This window comes from Leptosomus discolor, chromosome 4, assembly GCF_034619465.1.
Source record: "Leptosomus discolor isolate bLepDis1 chromosome 4, bLepDis1.hap2, whole genome shotgun sequence".
NCBI classification, from domain to species: Eukaryota; Metazoa; Chordata; class Aves; order Leptosomiformes; family Leptosomidae; genus Leptosomus; species Leptosomus discolor.
The window spans coordinates 54561597-54579513 of record NC_141394.1 but is presented as its reverse complement, the minus strand read 5'-3'; the positions used below and the strand labels follow the sequence as shown (position 1 = coordinate 54579513).

General features: G+C 37.0%; 1 protein-coding gene across 1 annotated transcript in view; it reads right to left on the bottom strand.

The window, feature by feature from the left end:
• CORIN (corin, serine peptidase) overlaps positions 1-17917 on the bottom strand; it is a 156427-nt gene that overhangs the window by 126619 nt on the left and 11891 nt on the right. The window contains exons 2-3 of the mRNA XM_086464230.1: positions 11121-11265; positions 651-1103 (exon numbers count right to left, since the gene is read on the bottom strand). Coding sequence (XP_086320356.1) covers positions 651-1103; positions 11121-11265 — 598 coding nt within the window. The remainder of the gene's footprint in view (positions 1-650; positions 1104-11120; positions 11266-17917) is intronic.

Genomic DNA, 17917 nt, shown 5'->3' with positions numbered 1-17917 from the left:
TAATATAATTTTTCAGCTGTTAGCAAAAAAAGCATTAGGGAACCTTTCACTATTTGACATGATGAATCAATAAAATTACCATGGCACTAATGAAATGCACCTGTTTTCATAGTCAAGCAAAAAAAAAAAAAAAACTGATCACAGTTATTTGTTATTATTATTTCTAGACATTTTGATTATATTCCTCAGAAATGTCATTGGAATTTTATTGCTACACAGAGAACCTGCTTCAAATTAGAGAAGAATTTATCCATTAACATAGAAAAAGTTGTAACTGTAGTTACAACCCAAGCTCAGGAAGGTACTTGTCACATACATATTTTTGATGAAACAGACAATTCAATCTACAAATGAAGTACAGTCTGCAGTAACTCATTTTCAGCCTTGGTAAGCATGTATGATTATCACCAGTTGAAGAATGTATTGTAAGCAGTCATGCCTGAAAGAATTTACTGCATCTTCCTCAACAGGGTCAATCAAATGTTCTGATAAGAAACCGGTTGCTTGCAACATGGAATGTGCTTGACAAAATAAATTATGAAAAGGGTCACATTCCTCAGAACTCATGAGAACACATTGGGAAGCATGCCAACATTATGTTCTGTACATTTTGAGTCAGAATTATGGAGCGAAATAGAATGTAAACTTACTTTTTTTCTGATCCACTTTTTGTGACACAGATGGACGGACAGGACTTGATACCGGCTGAGTGGTCATCCTCTCCGTGTTGTTGAAGGATGCATCTGTAGACCACAAAGTCACCTCCTCTGCACTGGTAAACGGCTGGGTGCTGTCTTCAGAGCCCTCTGCCAAAGCAGCATCATATGTAGGATGAGGATTGAGCACTGTGGCTTGAGTTGCAAGAGCAAATGAATTTTCCTGGGAAGTCTCTCTCAAAATATTTGAGTTCTTATTCACTTGGTCAATGTGAGATAAAGGCATGGTGGTCCAGGAAGATGATTGTGTGTTGAGATCCATTGTGGGATCAGTCTTGGAACTGTTTTCAACTATGTTTGGCAAAAGAACATCAGGTGTTTCAATGTCACCATTATCTGTGAGAGCCTCACTTCCATTTGAGTAAAAGCATGTTTTTTCTAACACCCCTGGAAGAAAGGAAAAAAAGCACCGAAATTATCATCACCTGGAAGGACAAGTGTTACTAATTTGTTTTGGAAGGTTAATAATAAATATATTGGCACAAATTATAGAAGTAATATCTATTTCAAGGTTAAAATTAAAGAGAATTAAAGAATTTCATGTAGCAACAAAATAACAGTAGCACATCGAAACAGAATCTATGACTACTGTAGGACAAATAGAGAAACATATAAAGAAACAAATAAATGCTTCCATGAACTAAAAATATTTTATTCTTGCTTGTAGTAGGTCACTGAACTCTTACACGTATAAAACTACCAAGTGTAATTTCAGGGAGCTCCAACATGCATTCGTTCTAACATGGTGTTAACAAGATTGGCAATACTATTTTTTTTTTCTCTTTTTAAATTGCATCACCTCTTGTTTTCATAGTACCACCATCTTTGGAAAGCTAATTCTGAAGCTTCAAGGGAATGTATTTTAGATTGACTAACATTTAAAATGGAAAGAGGCATTGTTTTCTCTGGGTAAGATTATGTAATTTAACTACCACTGCTAAATATGTGTCCCTGAGTTCTTTGCCAGTCTTTTCTGATATTGGATTTTAAATATATTTGTATAAAAAATTTTAGGCACTTGCTGGGGGGTTTTTTATTCTTGTTCATTTATTATATCGTAGACAAACACAGACTTTGCTTGGTTATATGTGTTAAACAGTTGCAAGTAATTATAGTTCACAAATCAAAACAGCTGCATAACACTAACAAGATGCATCCCATAAGCATAAGGGAATTTAAACTAAATAGTAAGAGAATCTATGTTTAACCTGTGTTTATTATTGAAATATTTAATTAAACCAAATCATGAAGAAGGCATCTCAAATGTATATAGGACATATAATTTAGTTATCTATAATAAAAACTACATATACTAACTCAATTTTTTTTAAACAAATTTATTGGAGTCATATTTAATGCTAGAAGAGAGGCACTACTCTATATCACAGTATAAGACATCTTGGGGAGATAGCAAAAGCAATTTTTGCCACTAGCTAGTCATGTAAAAGAGTTTAAAAATCATCATAAACACAGTTCAGGTAGACTTGATTACAAATAATTAAAAGGAATCCCTCAAAACATAAAGTCTCCCAACTGTTTTTAAATACCCTGCCAACAATTGATAATTTTAAGAGCTTTTCTTGTTGTCTGCTCCTAACAGTGATATTTAAACACTTCTCTCACATTGCTTCAAGACAATAAAGTAAAAACAAGGGAGTGAAGAATATTTGTCCTTTCAGCGAAGAGACACAAATACAACAGCCTATCCCTAGCCAAAATCCAAAGAAAAGACCTAAAACATGGCCTCCTCCAGCTGGGCTCTGTGTGGAAAGAAGAGAGTTTTCTGCTTATCCTTTCATCTCCTTTTCTTCTCTCTCACCCTTACTGCTGGCTACAGGCTCTCAAGCCAAAAAGATGATCACACTTGAAGCACCTTAGCAAGAATTCCTCCTGAACTCAAGGCAAAGCACATAGGTTTTTCTTTCCACTCTGATGTGTAAATCATTTTTTTCCTAGGCTTTTGTATTGATTTCATCCTTCATTAGCTGCTTAGTACAGATGACTTGAGTCCACACAACACACACCACCAGCTCTCCTGAACTTCGTTTTCAGTTTGGTTATTGCGTTTACTAGAATGGCTAGTCACATCACCACCTCTTAGCCAGGCATTGTTCACCTGCCATCACTCCGGGCCCTTTCCCTAGCCCAACCCACCATTCTGCCAACTCCAAGCACTACACGCAGCCTGGGACCCACTCAGGTACCCTGAGCCCCTTCCCACTGCTGTTACTGAATTCCTTTTCTCACCCCTTCATGCACTCTGCAGCTAGACTAAATCTGTTGACTGGTCTGAAATTCAAGGGCTGAGATGCCTTCTTTATTATTTGGAATAATTAAATATTTCAGTAATAATCACAGGTTAAAAAAATCTTTATTAATCACAGCTACAAATAACTAACAATGCCAGAAGAACCCAACTCCCAGTTACAGTCTGAAGTGACTTTAGGCTAGAAATCTTTATAGGTAAGAAGAGAACTAGAATAGACGAGAAGGAGCAATCTTAGCATTTTCTTTTTCATTAAGTAACCTTTGTCTATAGCAACTAGAACCAGCAAGAAAAACTTGTAAGATTTCTGAAATATAATGGGGTTCAATGAAACAGTTACCATTTGAGATTTACCATATCCTCATTTATCCAGCCTGGGTTGTTTTGGCTCTAGTGTCACTAACTGTGAGTAAATCTTTGTGTTTAACTTCTTCTGGAAAAACCCAGGGGGACTTTATATATATATATATGTTAAGGTTTCTGGTTTTCCACCAGCAAATGTTCGTAATTCATTTGGATTCAGAGGAATTTACTGCATGTATTTTACAGAAGCAACTAAAAACCTTCCACCTGCAAATTATTTCAGCAGCATTTTTTTTTTGCTTGAGTCCCCTGGTCAGGCCAAACAGGAAGAGTGAGTGTGCTCTGGTTTCACAAATAGGAACCAGTAGTAATATGATTTGCTAAAATCTAAGAAATTGTGACTGATCATGCTCAGAAACTGTGCTTGCTCATATGTAGCTTTACTTGGATGTTTTGATTCCAAACACAGGATTCAGAAGCCTACTTTGTTTCAAGTTTCAAGCTTAAGTAGTTTTCTGAGTAGTTTTCGAAAAGTTACGATGAGGGGTTTTTTCCTCCTTTGGAAAAGTGCATAATTTGTTTTCCATAACTCAAGAATAGGTGAGGGGATTTTTTTCACATTCTCTCTCCTCCTCCCTAGGCTCTTCTCTTCTCCCTCACTCAACATAAAAAAGAAAAGAAAAAAAAAAAAAAACTGGAAAACATTGGTCCCAAAAAGCTATGAATAATTATTTAAAATTAAAGTTAAAATGATTAGCTATTTATATATCACTCAGCAGAATAGCAAGCAATACATTGTAAGGCAGGTAACAAACTCTTGAAGGAAGTTTAAAAAAACCTTTTGATTTAATACAGTGGACCAATAAATACTGTTAAGGAAAACACTGAAGTTACCCACTGGATTTTATCCTCTCCTCACTCAGTCTTAGGAACTACAAACAATAGCTATGTCTATCGCTACCCGTAAGGTCATTTAATTCTTTCACCGAGGTCCCCAAATGCCTGTTTGCTTCTTCAACCAGTCTTTCCAACAATAGCATTTTTTGTTCTATTTTCCCAGTTTCCTAGTGACAAGCCCCCTTCTCTTCTTGCCAGGTGTACCACACAGTGAACGTCGTCTACATAAAAGGCCTTCCCAATTGTATCATCTCAGCTGACAATGAGTAGTATTAAAATGCTTTTTTTAACAGGTTTTTTTTTTCCCCACAAAATAACATGAGCCTCGGCTCTGGTGCATATGCTCTTGTGAGAGGTTTGTGTAGACCTCTGTCTGGCATTCCCCAGTGTCTGGGTCAACATGACAACTCTGTTTCCACTTAGTATGTGAGGGTTTTGGATCACCTTCCTGAGTCACCTTGTTCTCCCCTTGCATTTTCCTGCTATCCTCTCATCTTCCCAATGCATTGTAGGGAATTCAAGCACTTAATTTCAGCCTGTAGAGCTCACTCTTTGAGTTAGGTTCCCATTTGCTTTGATTCTCATTCTTCTCCCCCCCCTCCCCCCCTCCAAAAAAAAAAACAAAAAAAAAAAAACAAAAAAAACCTACTGTATATCATCAATATTAAATTAAGCTTCCTAGAGATTTTTTTATAGCATCAAAAGCCCTGAAGGAACTATTTAAATTTTAAGATACGTAAGAAAACAGTGTGATGCTTTAAATCAATTCTTTTTTAATGTCTTCAGTAGTGAGACCTGAATGACTCTCTATCAATGTCTGCTAACAGCCATACATCACATACAGAACATGCATTTTATTCAGGTATACATGCACACTATATCCAACTATTCTTCAGATGTGAGTTCATACAGAGCTGTAGACAGTAAATCATAGAGCTTTAGACAGTAACTCAAAAGCCAGACAGTTAATTAGTTGAGAAATAGCTGTAACCTTTTTGGATTTGTGGCTCCAGCTCCAGCTGGACATGCCCAGATGACAGAAATAAACAGCATGATGGCCTTCATTGTGTTTGGTAGAGAAACGAGGAACTGGCACCAGGCCTGTTCAGTTCAAAGCGATGCTTTGCCAACAGTTTTACTGATCATTTTCCAGTTGCTGTTCACTATTAGGGAATTAATGTTTTCTTTAAAAATCTGAAATGGACAGTTAGGAGATCTAAGAAGTAGTCACACTGCTCAAGCTATTAAATTGAGATTTTGGCAGTGTTTACTGTGGGTGATTTCTAGCAGTTCACAGCAGGAAATCTCAAAAAGACCAAGACTGTTTAAAAAGCTGATGAAACAGAGCAAAGCAGCCTAACGAAGTATGTGTAATGGATAAGACAGTTACTTAGGGAATAAAACACTGGTTCACTACTATAACTAGCCAGCACATATCCACTGAGATTTCTTCTGCAGGGTCTGTCCCTATGACTCTGTGCTCTGAAGAAATGGGCACATCACTGGTAATACAGAGGTCCCGTAGCATACCAACCCATTGCACATCAGTTGAGCTGCAGTAATAGACTTTATCCTGCTCCTGCTGTCAAGTAAAGACATTACCTTAAACTGCTTAACAGCTGCCCAAGGGGCCAAAAAGGAGGTCAGGTGTAATCCTTTTTTTGTTTGTTTGTTTTTTTCCTTCAACTTAACAGGTGACTTATGCAAATAATGGATCAGTTCCCAGATATAACGGAACTCAAAGTAAACTTTGTGGAAGGCATCTTTTAAAAGAAGCTGCAGAATGAAACCAGGCTCCTAAGGCCCTGTGCAGAAAGAGGAGATTTTCCCTTTCATCACCTTCTGGCTTTCAGGCAACAAAGTCTAAGCAAAAAATACCAGCATCGTACTAAAGGGCTGAAGGATCTGCCATCTTCTGTCCATCTGTGCTAGGTGGACTGCCAGACTTTCATCATTCTCTAGATCACAAGAACAATTCCCCGTGGACCTCAGTGATGTCTCACAGCAGACTTTCTGACCTGGAGCTGTATTCACAGCATCTTTTTTTTCCCACTGTTCCAGATGTATCAGCAAAGAAGGCTTGCTAAACTAAATTACTTGTTACACATGGGTGAAATACAGGCTGCTCTGGGATACACTCTTTGGACAGTCCCCATAATATAGCTGTGTTGGCAAGATCAAATTAAAGAACTGACAAATCACTTAGCTGATGATTACCATCTCCCATTAGAAAATCTGCCAGGACCAAATGGTTTATTTGTATGTTAGTGTTAAACTCATAAATTTAGACACCTGTCTTACAGCAAATATTGCCATTGATTGACAACAGAATTGTTTACGTTTCATGTTGCTTTCACAATTGTAGCTTTTGGATCTTCATGCTGCTAGTCACTTTAGATTCTGAGGACGTGTTATATGCCTCAAGGCTCAACATCACTTGGAGGACTACCAGCATCTCCAACTGATTCACAGATCAAGATCCTTTTACTCTATAGAGTACAAGTCCCTGCAACTTTAACTTCCTCTGTGTGGCAAAATGTTCCTTATGGGCCAGTACAATCATGTTCCCAAATTGATACAGGAGTCTTGACATATGCATGTTACCTTATGAATGTGGAAGATCCAACAGCCACAGACTAAGCCTAGCGGTTTTACAATAATGTACTTTTCCTGGTGTTTATTCTGTGAAGGGGACATAGCTCATTTTGTGTTCTCAGGAGAGGAAGGGAAAGGACAGTACAGGTCTCACAGATGATATAATAGTAATGATCATTGTTCAACCAGTGACATGCAAGAGCATTGACGACATCTCTCAGGTGGACAGAATCTTGCTACAGATTTCCCAAACAGAATGATTTGAGAACTGCCCAGTCCGGTTCATAGTTATACAAGGATAATAAAAATGCAGCTATTAGAGTGAGCTTTGTTTTTAAGGACGGTAAGATTAAAATGGCAAATACAACCCATCACACATAAGTAATAATTGTCACTCAGAACTAAAATTAATCTCAAAATACATGTCAGAGCCAAAATATAAACACTGTGTACTGATAATGTAAGGGCGCTGAGAGAATCAAAACCTCAATTATTTGCATATCTATAGTCAACAGTGCATCTTAGAGACTTTAACTGTAATCCTCATTCCACCAGTGTTGACAGACTAACAGATTTTTAAAAAATTGTTTTGCAAAATGCATGAATGTCTAACATTGTGCATAGATAAGAGGGTATGCTGCTTCCTGAAAGGCAGGCTTATTTGATGTGGTCCTGCAGTGTCATCATGTGCCCAAAATTACATCTGGACTGTAAAAGTCTGACATACATGAAACCATTCTTTACGTGTCTCACAAGATTTGTTCTGAATTCTGCAGAAAGCAATAGACAAAGCATTTGTTGGTGGTAGAAGACCACATGAGTTGAGGATAGTGATGAGAAGGAAAGAGAGTAATGGGACATCTACCATGGAATGCATTTAACACTATAAAATAAATGTAATTTATTTTCTTTTATGGAACTGTAAGTATAAAGCATTGTTTTTGCAGATAAATAACTGCAATGGTAAGCAATTACAGTACCAAAAAAAAAATGCCAATCTGATATAATGCTTACCAGCCATGAAGGACTTCTTAAAAACAATGTTTCAAGTGGTTTAGAACACTTCCTCTCCTCAAGGAAAAGAGTGAAAACACCAGAGGTTTTTCATTCTTACAAACATGCTAATTTTCACCTTTGTAATTTTTGCATGCTATTCATTACTTAAGGATTTTTTTTCAGTGTTAGCAAAATTGGACATAAACTACAGACTCTAACACAAGTTGAAGGTGATCTTACATCTCTTCATTTTAAAGAAAGATTTAGCTATTCGAACCATGGATTCAGTTATGGTTTCTTTTTCTGGAAAGCAATGAAAATTCAGTATACTATACTAACTATAATCCCTAGAAAAAAAAATTACAGACCTATCTTATTAGAAGGCTTTTGATGTCTAGAGGGATCAAATGAGATTGTAAGATACCAGTAATTTCAGTCATGTATAATCTAGCCTTTTCTCCCCCTTCAAATTTATTTTACTGAGTTAGGTCTTCATGGTCAAGACCTTGCATGTTAGGTCTTCAGTAGTCCAAAGCAAGCACCGTTCCTAAGCCCTCCTGCCCTCTGATGTAACACAGGCAATCAACAAATTATTATGGTGATGGTCTAGACTTCCTTCATAGCAACTGCTACTGCCTCTACTTCAATGAGTGAAACAACATTCATTCATTACAAAATTTCCTTGTATGGGTTGACAAGCATGCTGTACTCCTGGTGAGAGATGGAAGAGTATGCAGAGCCAGAGTATAAGTACTTAAAAGAAATCAAAGCTGAAAAACTCAGCTTGCTATTTTCTTCTGTGGACCATAAAAGTCTCTTGTACCTTTAGTCAAAAGAATGTGTATCTCTACTGATAATTTTCTTTGTCCATTCCTTGCACACAGTTCTAACAAAATAACTTCTTCAAGGGCTTTGCGTCTTGAATACTTCGATGGTAAATAATTTTTGGAAGGTTGATTAACGACATATTCTGAAAACAGACCCCCATGACACACCTCCAGTAGGATATTCTCTACTACTACAATATAATTGTACTGCTCTGCCTGTCTTCTTCCACCCATATTAACTTTTCAGTTTCTTCAACATCAGAGCTTGCAATAATGTGCAGGCAACAAAACAGATGTAAGGCAAGTGAATAGGAAAGTTCTAAGGTACATGCATACTTTTTCATGTGTGTATGCCTCATTTAATTTAAAAAATATTACAGAAGGAAAAGAATAATTACCTACAAATTAACTACAGGAAATAAAATACTTTCTTGCAAAATATAAAGGGCCTAATTTTCTGATGAGTTCATTACCAAAGTCAAATCAAAAAAGTCCATAAGGCTCTAAATGATATCTAGGAGCTCTCTATTTATATTTTAAGCACCAGCAAAAGATACTGGAATGACAACCACAGAATTAACTCCTCCATTTCATGAAAAAATAAGAACAGAATTTCCCATATATTGAATAATTTGTGTTAGCCAGTCAGGAATATCAACTCATTTCTTACATTGTAAGTCATCATACCAATATTAGACTGCAATAGAATTCAGTTGTTATTGATCTGAAAATAATATGAAGTACTATTCTGGATATGGTGTAGTGTCAATACATAGAATAGACTATATTATATTACACACTTTAAAGATGTCCACAGAATTTGTTCATTTAATTACAGTCATCAGATATTTTTGTTTCTAGGCTAACAATGCACATAAAATGAAAGCTGCTAACTGAGAGAGAATACTGAATTATAATCACGCTAATACAAAAGATGCTGAAGGGACCTTTGCCAGATTTAGATTCGGGTAATAACACCAAGCCTTATTCTTCCCCTACAGTAATTAGATTGACTTAAGAGGAGATAGTCCTGATTTTTGCTATGTAAGTAGGATCAGAACAGGTCCCATTTCCCCAAAGGATTTCATACATTTTAATGAGTGTTATGTCAATAAAGCCTCAGAGAAGGCGATGCAGTAACACTGACGTAAATACACCTGCTTTTTTATCTGCTTTCTCACTAAAGAATGAAAATCTAGGGCAGAGTATATGAAGGATACAAATGGAATGCTAAGCATAAGGAAAGTAAATTGAATGGCATCGTATTTCCTAATTGCCAGACTGACTTGATCTTAATCCACTTCAGACTGTTCTTAGTTTAAAGATACAACCCAAGACTTACTTGTCAATCATAATATTCACTAGCTTTGGGGTTTTTTTTTCACTTCCTTAACTTAAGCTAAATGAAAAGAACAGGCCTACAATGCCTTGTTGCAAAACCTTTAGAGACTGAATTGAGAAAACAGATTTAGTTTGTCCTGATTTTGACAGTGCTGAAGGTGCTATTGAGACGTGTTTAGTTTCCTCCTGCTTGCTAGCTGTTGGATTGTATGATGTGTATTGAAATTAGGGGTTTAAAATAGGAAAACAGATTTATAGCTATATACCTCACACATTACCCCACTTGTTACAGATGTGCTTCTGAAGTACTTCAGGAAGCTTAACTAGAAAATATTCTTATTAACAAAAAAAAAGAAGTAAAAATCCCAGAAACCCTCAGCATTGAAAGCAGATATTTTTTTTACCTTTTTTTTTTCCTGAAAAAGTAATCCTTTAACCTAGCACTACTATCTTTCTCATGTTGTAGTTGAAGCAATTTATTGATATGTCAGCTTCTCTAAAGGTACCAAATGGAAGGCTTTTTAAACATTTTTTGGTAATAAATTATTACTTATTAATTCTATAACAGACACAGAGTTAGTTAACAGACTAAGCCATTATGAAATCTAGTATACCTGGAACAAGTTTCCACAAAACATACTTGGGGTTCTGCATTGATACGTATTTCATATTTAGAAGAAACGAACACAACTTTCCTTAGTTAAACAGAAATATTTTGTTGGCTGTTCAGAAAGATTTGTGGCTATTTATAAATTAACTTTCAGCTGAAAATAAAAATCAGATTTGCACACCAAAGTGTGACATCAAGGGATAAATATTCCATTCCACTGACAGTCATCTAAAGTTCTAACATAAATATCTTTTTGTACTTCTAAAAAGACTGCTGAAAACCGTCTGTGTACTACAGGCTCAAGGGAGTGTGATCCTCAAAAATCTACTTTGAGAAATTCAGAAAAGGTTTCCTCTTCAGTATCTTAAATACATTTTAAATATATAAATCTAAATAGCATCTGTATTTCTCTGTAACAAACATTATTAAGTCCTAGGTAATTAGTTTGTTAGTTTGTTAGGTAGATGCACTAAAACGTATCTTTAATATCCACATTAGCACTTGAGAATGCAGTGTCAGGTTTAGTGTCCTTAATTAAAAATGTGTCAACTTACTCCACTGGCACTTACCTACAAAGGTAAGCAGGATCACCAATAGAAGGATAAGGGCACAGATGCATGGAATCAGTATTAGGAGCGAAAGTCGAAGGAACTTGGCAGAAGCCAGTTTCTGAGAGCAACCATCCCCCATATTATCCTCATCTGTTCCTAAGACCTGAAAAACAAAAGAGCACAGTTTTATCACTCTGGTGTCAGTTAGTAACGCCTGTGTTTTCAGTAGCAGTCCTACCCATCACACAGAACAGCTGTATGATTTAAATATATGCCATAAATGGCTTTTAGATTCTTAACAAAAAGTTGTATGTAAACTTTCTTTTCAGTGGACAGCCTAGTGTAATCCATATAATTCACCCAATATCCACAGACTTAGAGCTTCATTTAAATTTCTAAACATTTCTGATGAGCTAGATATTGGATAGGCATTTCATTTGAAAAAATGTAAAATGCGTAATAAATTTAAGAAATAAGGATGAATACGGATTCTTTTATAGTTAAAATTAATTCTTTACTAATTAAAGAGCTCCATGTTCTTAAGTTTCTTTTATTAAGAAATCAAGCAAATATCATAATCTTTGTTTTAAGTGACAACAAAAGTGATAAGGACTGTTCCACTTATTACGCACAATAATGCTATCTCATTTTTTAAGTAATTAACAAAATTATAACTTATCACAGTATTCTGTAGATTTTGCAATTAAGATTTTCTGTTTTATAAGTGGAATACAGAAGAATAGAGAAGAGTGATTACCTGAACTCAATTGAGCTGCACAAATTAGAAAAATTCAAAACTTTGCAAAAGCCTAAACACATATATAAAATGTATATTTTCTAAACATAACTCAATTAAGACCATAATCTCATATACTGGAAAAATGTCATAATTTTTAAACAAAAACAAAATTCCAAATCAATATTTAATAGGAAGATTGAAACTATTGTTTTGAAGTTAATACAACTTTATTTAAAATTGACTAAAAATAATTACCATTTCCCCTATGATAAGGTGAAATGGGATGATGGGATTATTAATTCCAGACAATGTCTTCCCAAAGGATGACTAATAGTTCATCCTCTTTGTCAGGCAAATCACACTGAAGTTGCTTGTGACAGGACAAAAGAGTGTAAAGGCATCCATCACCCTGACAGCCTCTCCTCAAAGAACCTCAAGAGACTGAAGTCTACAACATACATATTATTAGGCTTGTAACTGCCAGTATCTGTGGGTTATCCATTTGGCTAGCTCTGCTGTAAGCGCCTTTCTGTGAAAAACAGGTTACCGGACTGACTGGCACAAATGGAAGTTGAACTATTTCTTAAGGAATTGCTGCACAGAGAGACTAGATTTATACCTCCCTCACCTCACTGCCCATTTTACTGCCTTGACTGAGAAGACTGTAGGCATAAGTGGGATTTACAGCATAATTTTTCATCATTCTGAAGTGTCTGTTTTTCCAGCATGGCACAAAGACTATTTGTAAGGAAACTTTCCTTCCTGATAACACTAGATTTATCACCTGTTTCTGATTCTCCTGGTTACTAGACACTGAAGACACTGTACAGACAGCAAGAATTAAGAAAACTGCCTTTGTGCAGTTTTATGCACCTTTTCTGATACTGCTGAGCATCACATGTTGTCTGACCTCCTTGAGATCCATCCAGTGCAGTGTCCCATACAACTTTTTTGGCTACTTCCACTGTTCAAAGTAAAGACTAGGTAACATTGAAAATGCACACAGTACCAGTAAAGTGTGAGGTGCTAGCAGTGTCTCACTTGACAACCACCTTCCTGTTCCAGTGATTCAGTATCAACACTGTCCTACTGCTGGGCTTAGCTAGCAAGCAGGATGTAAGTTGATGGTCAGCTTAAAGAAGGTGAAGTTATGTGAACATCTGAAACAGCCAGCTCAGGGTGAGAATAACAAGAGTGGTAGCTCTGTCCTTTGACAGGGTACAGCCTGAGTGAGTTGACAAGGTCTGTAATCTGATCATCACCATTTCCCACAACAAGACAAAGACAAAGAATGTTGGAGAGAATTAATTGGTTGTCAGAAGTGTTTTTGTTAATCAACAGCTTATTCAGAAGTTGCAAATGCTGCAATCCAAGATTTCGGGGTATCTCAGCTAAATAACTGCCCTTACCTCCAAATAACATGTCAAATTTACAGGCACAAAGATAAGGATTCAGGTGACTTTTAGGAACCTAAATTCAAGTGACATTTAGACAACATCTGCTTGATTGTGTAACTCCCTGCAGTCCACACGTGCCTACATTTTCACATTACAGTCTTCAAAGTCTGCCTGAAGTTTTGCTTCTGGTCATGCTGGAATATAGCAGCTTAGCAGCTACTCATGGCAGGCTTCCCTGAATGCCATAACCTTGGTTTGCACAGCCTGTATTAGGCCCCCTTGGGAGATCTAAGCACAGGTAACAGAGGAATAACACAGCTCTGTTATGAATACAGATCTCCCAAAACACAGCTGCCATAACTACTTTTGAAAGCACAGACAAAAAAAAAAAAAAAAGACAGATAAATGGCCTAAAATGGCCCTTGATAACAGTGCAGTGGTTAGTGCTCCCATGGGAAATGGGGCTGTTGAGTTCAATTCCCTCTTCAGCCTGAAGCAGTTAAAAATTAGATCTACAACTCAGTAGAGTATCACAACCCACTGAACACAGACTCCTCCTGAATCAGAGCACACTATCCCTTGAAGTCACAATATTCTGTAAAAGAGAACACAGTTCTGCAGGGCCAGATAGTAGGGAGTAGGACCATCCCTACACAGCCCAATAACTAGGGCACTCAGGAGCTTCTTCAGAGCTACTCTTCAGGAGCTACTCTTAGCTTCTTCAAGACAAACAAACATAAGATCCAGTTAGTTTCCCTAAAGGAATGACTCCCAATTAAGACGCACTTCTTGCAAATCCCAGGTAAAAGTGCCCAGCTCTACGCAGTGTAATACAAAGTAAATGCTGACCCATGACTCCGCAGAGTTTGTCTTAGGAGTGAAAAACTTATGTTATTAATAAAAAATAAAATTGTGTTCTCAAAGAATTGAGAAAACACACAGAAATAGTATTCATTATCTTTTTTTTACTTTTTTGGTGAGGAGGAGGTGATAATTGAATATTTTGGAGGTACGTGAGATCGTAATCATCCCAAGCACAAGCGTAAAACTGAGAACACAGTTAGCACCCAGTTGTAGAGATGCATCAGAGTTAACAAGAGAGAGATTGCATGTGTGCCAGTGGAAACAGTGAGCTTCTTATGTTCCTCTGTTTCTGTGAAAAATTTTTTCTAAAGTCCATTGGCATTGTGGATACTAGCTACTTTAGGCAAAAGTTCATACTAAAGGAGAACTTCAAACACTTGCTTTCTTGTCAACTCCTGAAAGCAACAATAAACCTCAACTTCCTACCACCAATTTTAAAGGGGACTGTTGTCCCTTTTTTTTTCTCTCAGTGACTGCTCAAGAAAAGAATGCTTGATTGTGAGAGACATGCTTCTCTAAACACCACGAATTGCTAGTTTTGTATAATAGCAAAGTAAATATTTATAGGCAACTGAACAGCATGTTGTATTTTTCCTTTCTTCAGGAGAAGATCTCATGAAAAAAAACCCCACCAAACCTATTTAAAATCATCATCGGTGACTCAGCAAGCATACAGTTAATTTTTTCAGTTTTCCAATTTTGCCAGTTTTCCATCATTTCAACATCTACATGAGTTTTTCCCATCCATTGATGTGGTGAATATGAAATAAAACTAGAGATAGTGCTAATGGTTCCTATATAATCAATGAGAATTTAATAAAGTGTCATATAAATAAACATAAATGCATTATACCTACTTTTTATATATTTTCTGATACTGTTTCTTTTCCTCTTGCCATCAAATGTTGCAATACACAAAGAATATATGCAACAGTTTTAAGTGCTCTAGGATGCTGCCGCGGCTTAGGCCCAGCCAGCAACAAACCACCGTGAGGCTGCTCGCTCACTCCTCCCCCGCCCCCAGTAGGATGGGGAGGAGAATCGGAAGAAAAAAGGTAAAACCTTGAGGGCTGAGATAAGGACAGTTTAACAGAACACCCCAAGGAGAGAAGAAAGAGCAATTAACAACACTACTAATGAAATAGTACATAAAGTGTGTGATGCACAACACAACTGCTCACCACCCAGACCTGGACCCGGACCCAGACCCAGACCGCAGCCCCTGGCACCCAATGCCTTCCCAAGACACTCATGCTCCCCCAGCCTGCTCCCCCCTATATACTGAGCACAACATCAGTATGGTATCGAATATCCCCTTGGCTAGTTCAGTTCAGCTGTCCTGACTGTGCCCCCTCCCAGCTTCTTGTGAAAATTAATCCTGTCCTAGCCAAACCCAGGACATATGCCAATGGTATCTGCATAAACTTCAGACATGCTCTCTCCTCTCAATTCTAATAAATAATGGAATAGAGGCATAAACAATGGACTCTTCAGAGACAAATGAGCCTGTAGAAGGAAACAGGGGTGCTACACGCTTATTCACTTCGCTCACTTAAAGCTTCCAGGTCAGCGGCCAAGATAAGAAACCAGTCTCCCTCAACAATCTCTGTAGTCAATAGTTTCTGTGAATCATTCTCTAAGTCTGTAAGACTGAGGTAGATACACATTTACCTCCCTTTCCAAGGGAAGGGCAAGAAGACTTAGAAGCAGAATCCTTGAGCACAGACTGAAAGAAACCAACCCAAAATGCTGAAGATTTTGGCATAAAATAGATTTAGCACAGCACTTGATGAAAACATTTTCTCAATGCTTGAAGAATACTTGTGTAAGATCCCTTCCTACCGCTGTTGTTAGAAAACTCAATTCAGGAAAGACCTTTTTGAATTAAATACTGTGTACACCATAGTTAGGAAATGTCAGCGTCTTTTCAAGAAAATAAGTAATTTGCTTTTAATACAATCAGGTTTTGTATTAATATAGTCAGGTTTTGTATTAAACAAGAATACAGTTAGAATACAGGGTGCTTAAAAACATCAGATAATTTCTTCTGACAGCTAAAATGTTCTGTCCCTAATGAAATGTCATTGACTACTCCTTACCTGAGTGCCATTCTTTGAGTAATGGCTGCAATAAAGGAAATACACCACGAAATGCAGATTTTTTAAAAAATCCTAGGCTTATCTAGGACTGCTGGATCAGACTGCTCACAGTTGATTTTCTGAAACCACAGAGGCAGAAAAAAGTAAGATGGAAAAATAATACAGTCCCATCTGACTACAGAAAGACTAAAAATTCGTTGGACCGAAATTCACAAATTATCTTTGGCAAGATGTGGGGAGAATTTGATCTCACGGGTGTCATTTCAATAACATACCTATCATATGAAAGCACAGAAATGACAGAATACATTAAGATTTATGGGTGAAAAGCCTACAGGTAGCACACAATTTTCCCTTTTGACTCAAAAAGTATCTAAGTCACTAGTCTACAAAACAGCCTGAATCATGGTATAAGCACTCGACAAAGTATCTCCTGCTATTGTCACCACAAACCTAACATGTTTTCCCAATAAATATAATTAGGGCTAACAGCCTACTGTCAGTATCTTCTATGCATGATGGGGCTCTGCAAAGAAATGTAGAAGACAACTGTTGGATCAGAAACATCAAAATATCTTGAGCAAGCCATCCACCATAGTGTTTATGCTGGAAAGAAGTTGAAAGTATTACCATGACATGCAGAAAGAATGTCATTAGGGGCAGTAGACAGGCGGCCTTGCAGAAGTCCTCATAATGCCATTGAGGAATCTGCTACCCAGCCAAGCAACAGTTCCTGTATCAAAAATATGTTAGATTATGAAAACTTTCTGCAGTTCTTTCCGTATCCTTGATATTGTTCCTCTTCCAACATTGAAGCAGAGCTCTTGTTGAAGGTTCCTGTGATTTTATCAACTCTCTTGATGCTGGTCTTAAAGCTCTAGACATTGGATTCACATGACCGTACCAGCCCATCACAGCTTTCCTTTCCCTGTAAGGGAAGGTGGTTCCCAGCTCTCATGGCTACAGAGCAAAAACTGAACATGTGAAGTGTCAATGTTTAAACACACAATAGCATATACAGAGAAATTTGAACAGACTCATTCTTACAGCTCCTTGTGACCAGATCACAACATTCAATGCCTGGGAGTGAGTAACAGAAGGTGCAAATGTTCTACATTTTTTATCAGTTCTGTCTTATTCTCATGATAATTTGGGAATCAGCAGTGCACTTCTATTTGACTGTCATCAAAAATATATAACACCATGCTTTGATGGTCACTGTAACAAGTAAGAAGATAAATCCTCCACAGGTACAGGCAAAGTCACATGCTAAAAACAGCAACAGGCAAAAAGTCACTGGAAACAAAGTTTTGCATAATCTTTCATTTTCAGTGTTACAGGAATCAGAAAGCCAAACTGAAACGGACCAATTGAAGAATGAATATTAAGGCAGCATAAGAAATCAGATACTAAGCAGCTTTTGTCTGCGAATACAAGTAATACTCAAATTCAAGTGTATTTAAGAACAAAAGTGCATAATTATTCTGAAAGAAATAGTGCAATTTAGGGAAAAAAAGCTTTTCATACAGCAAGGAAGCAAAAAAAAGAAAAAAAAACTTTTCATACAGCAAGGCAGCAAACATGAGAAGTATGTTATTATCACATGAATTGTTATTTGCACAATGAAATGCACTAGATTTCCTTATAGTTCAAGTTTGCTGTGATCCTGTAGCTTCCCCCAGGAGATTCCATATCCTCAGACAAATTACAGATTGC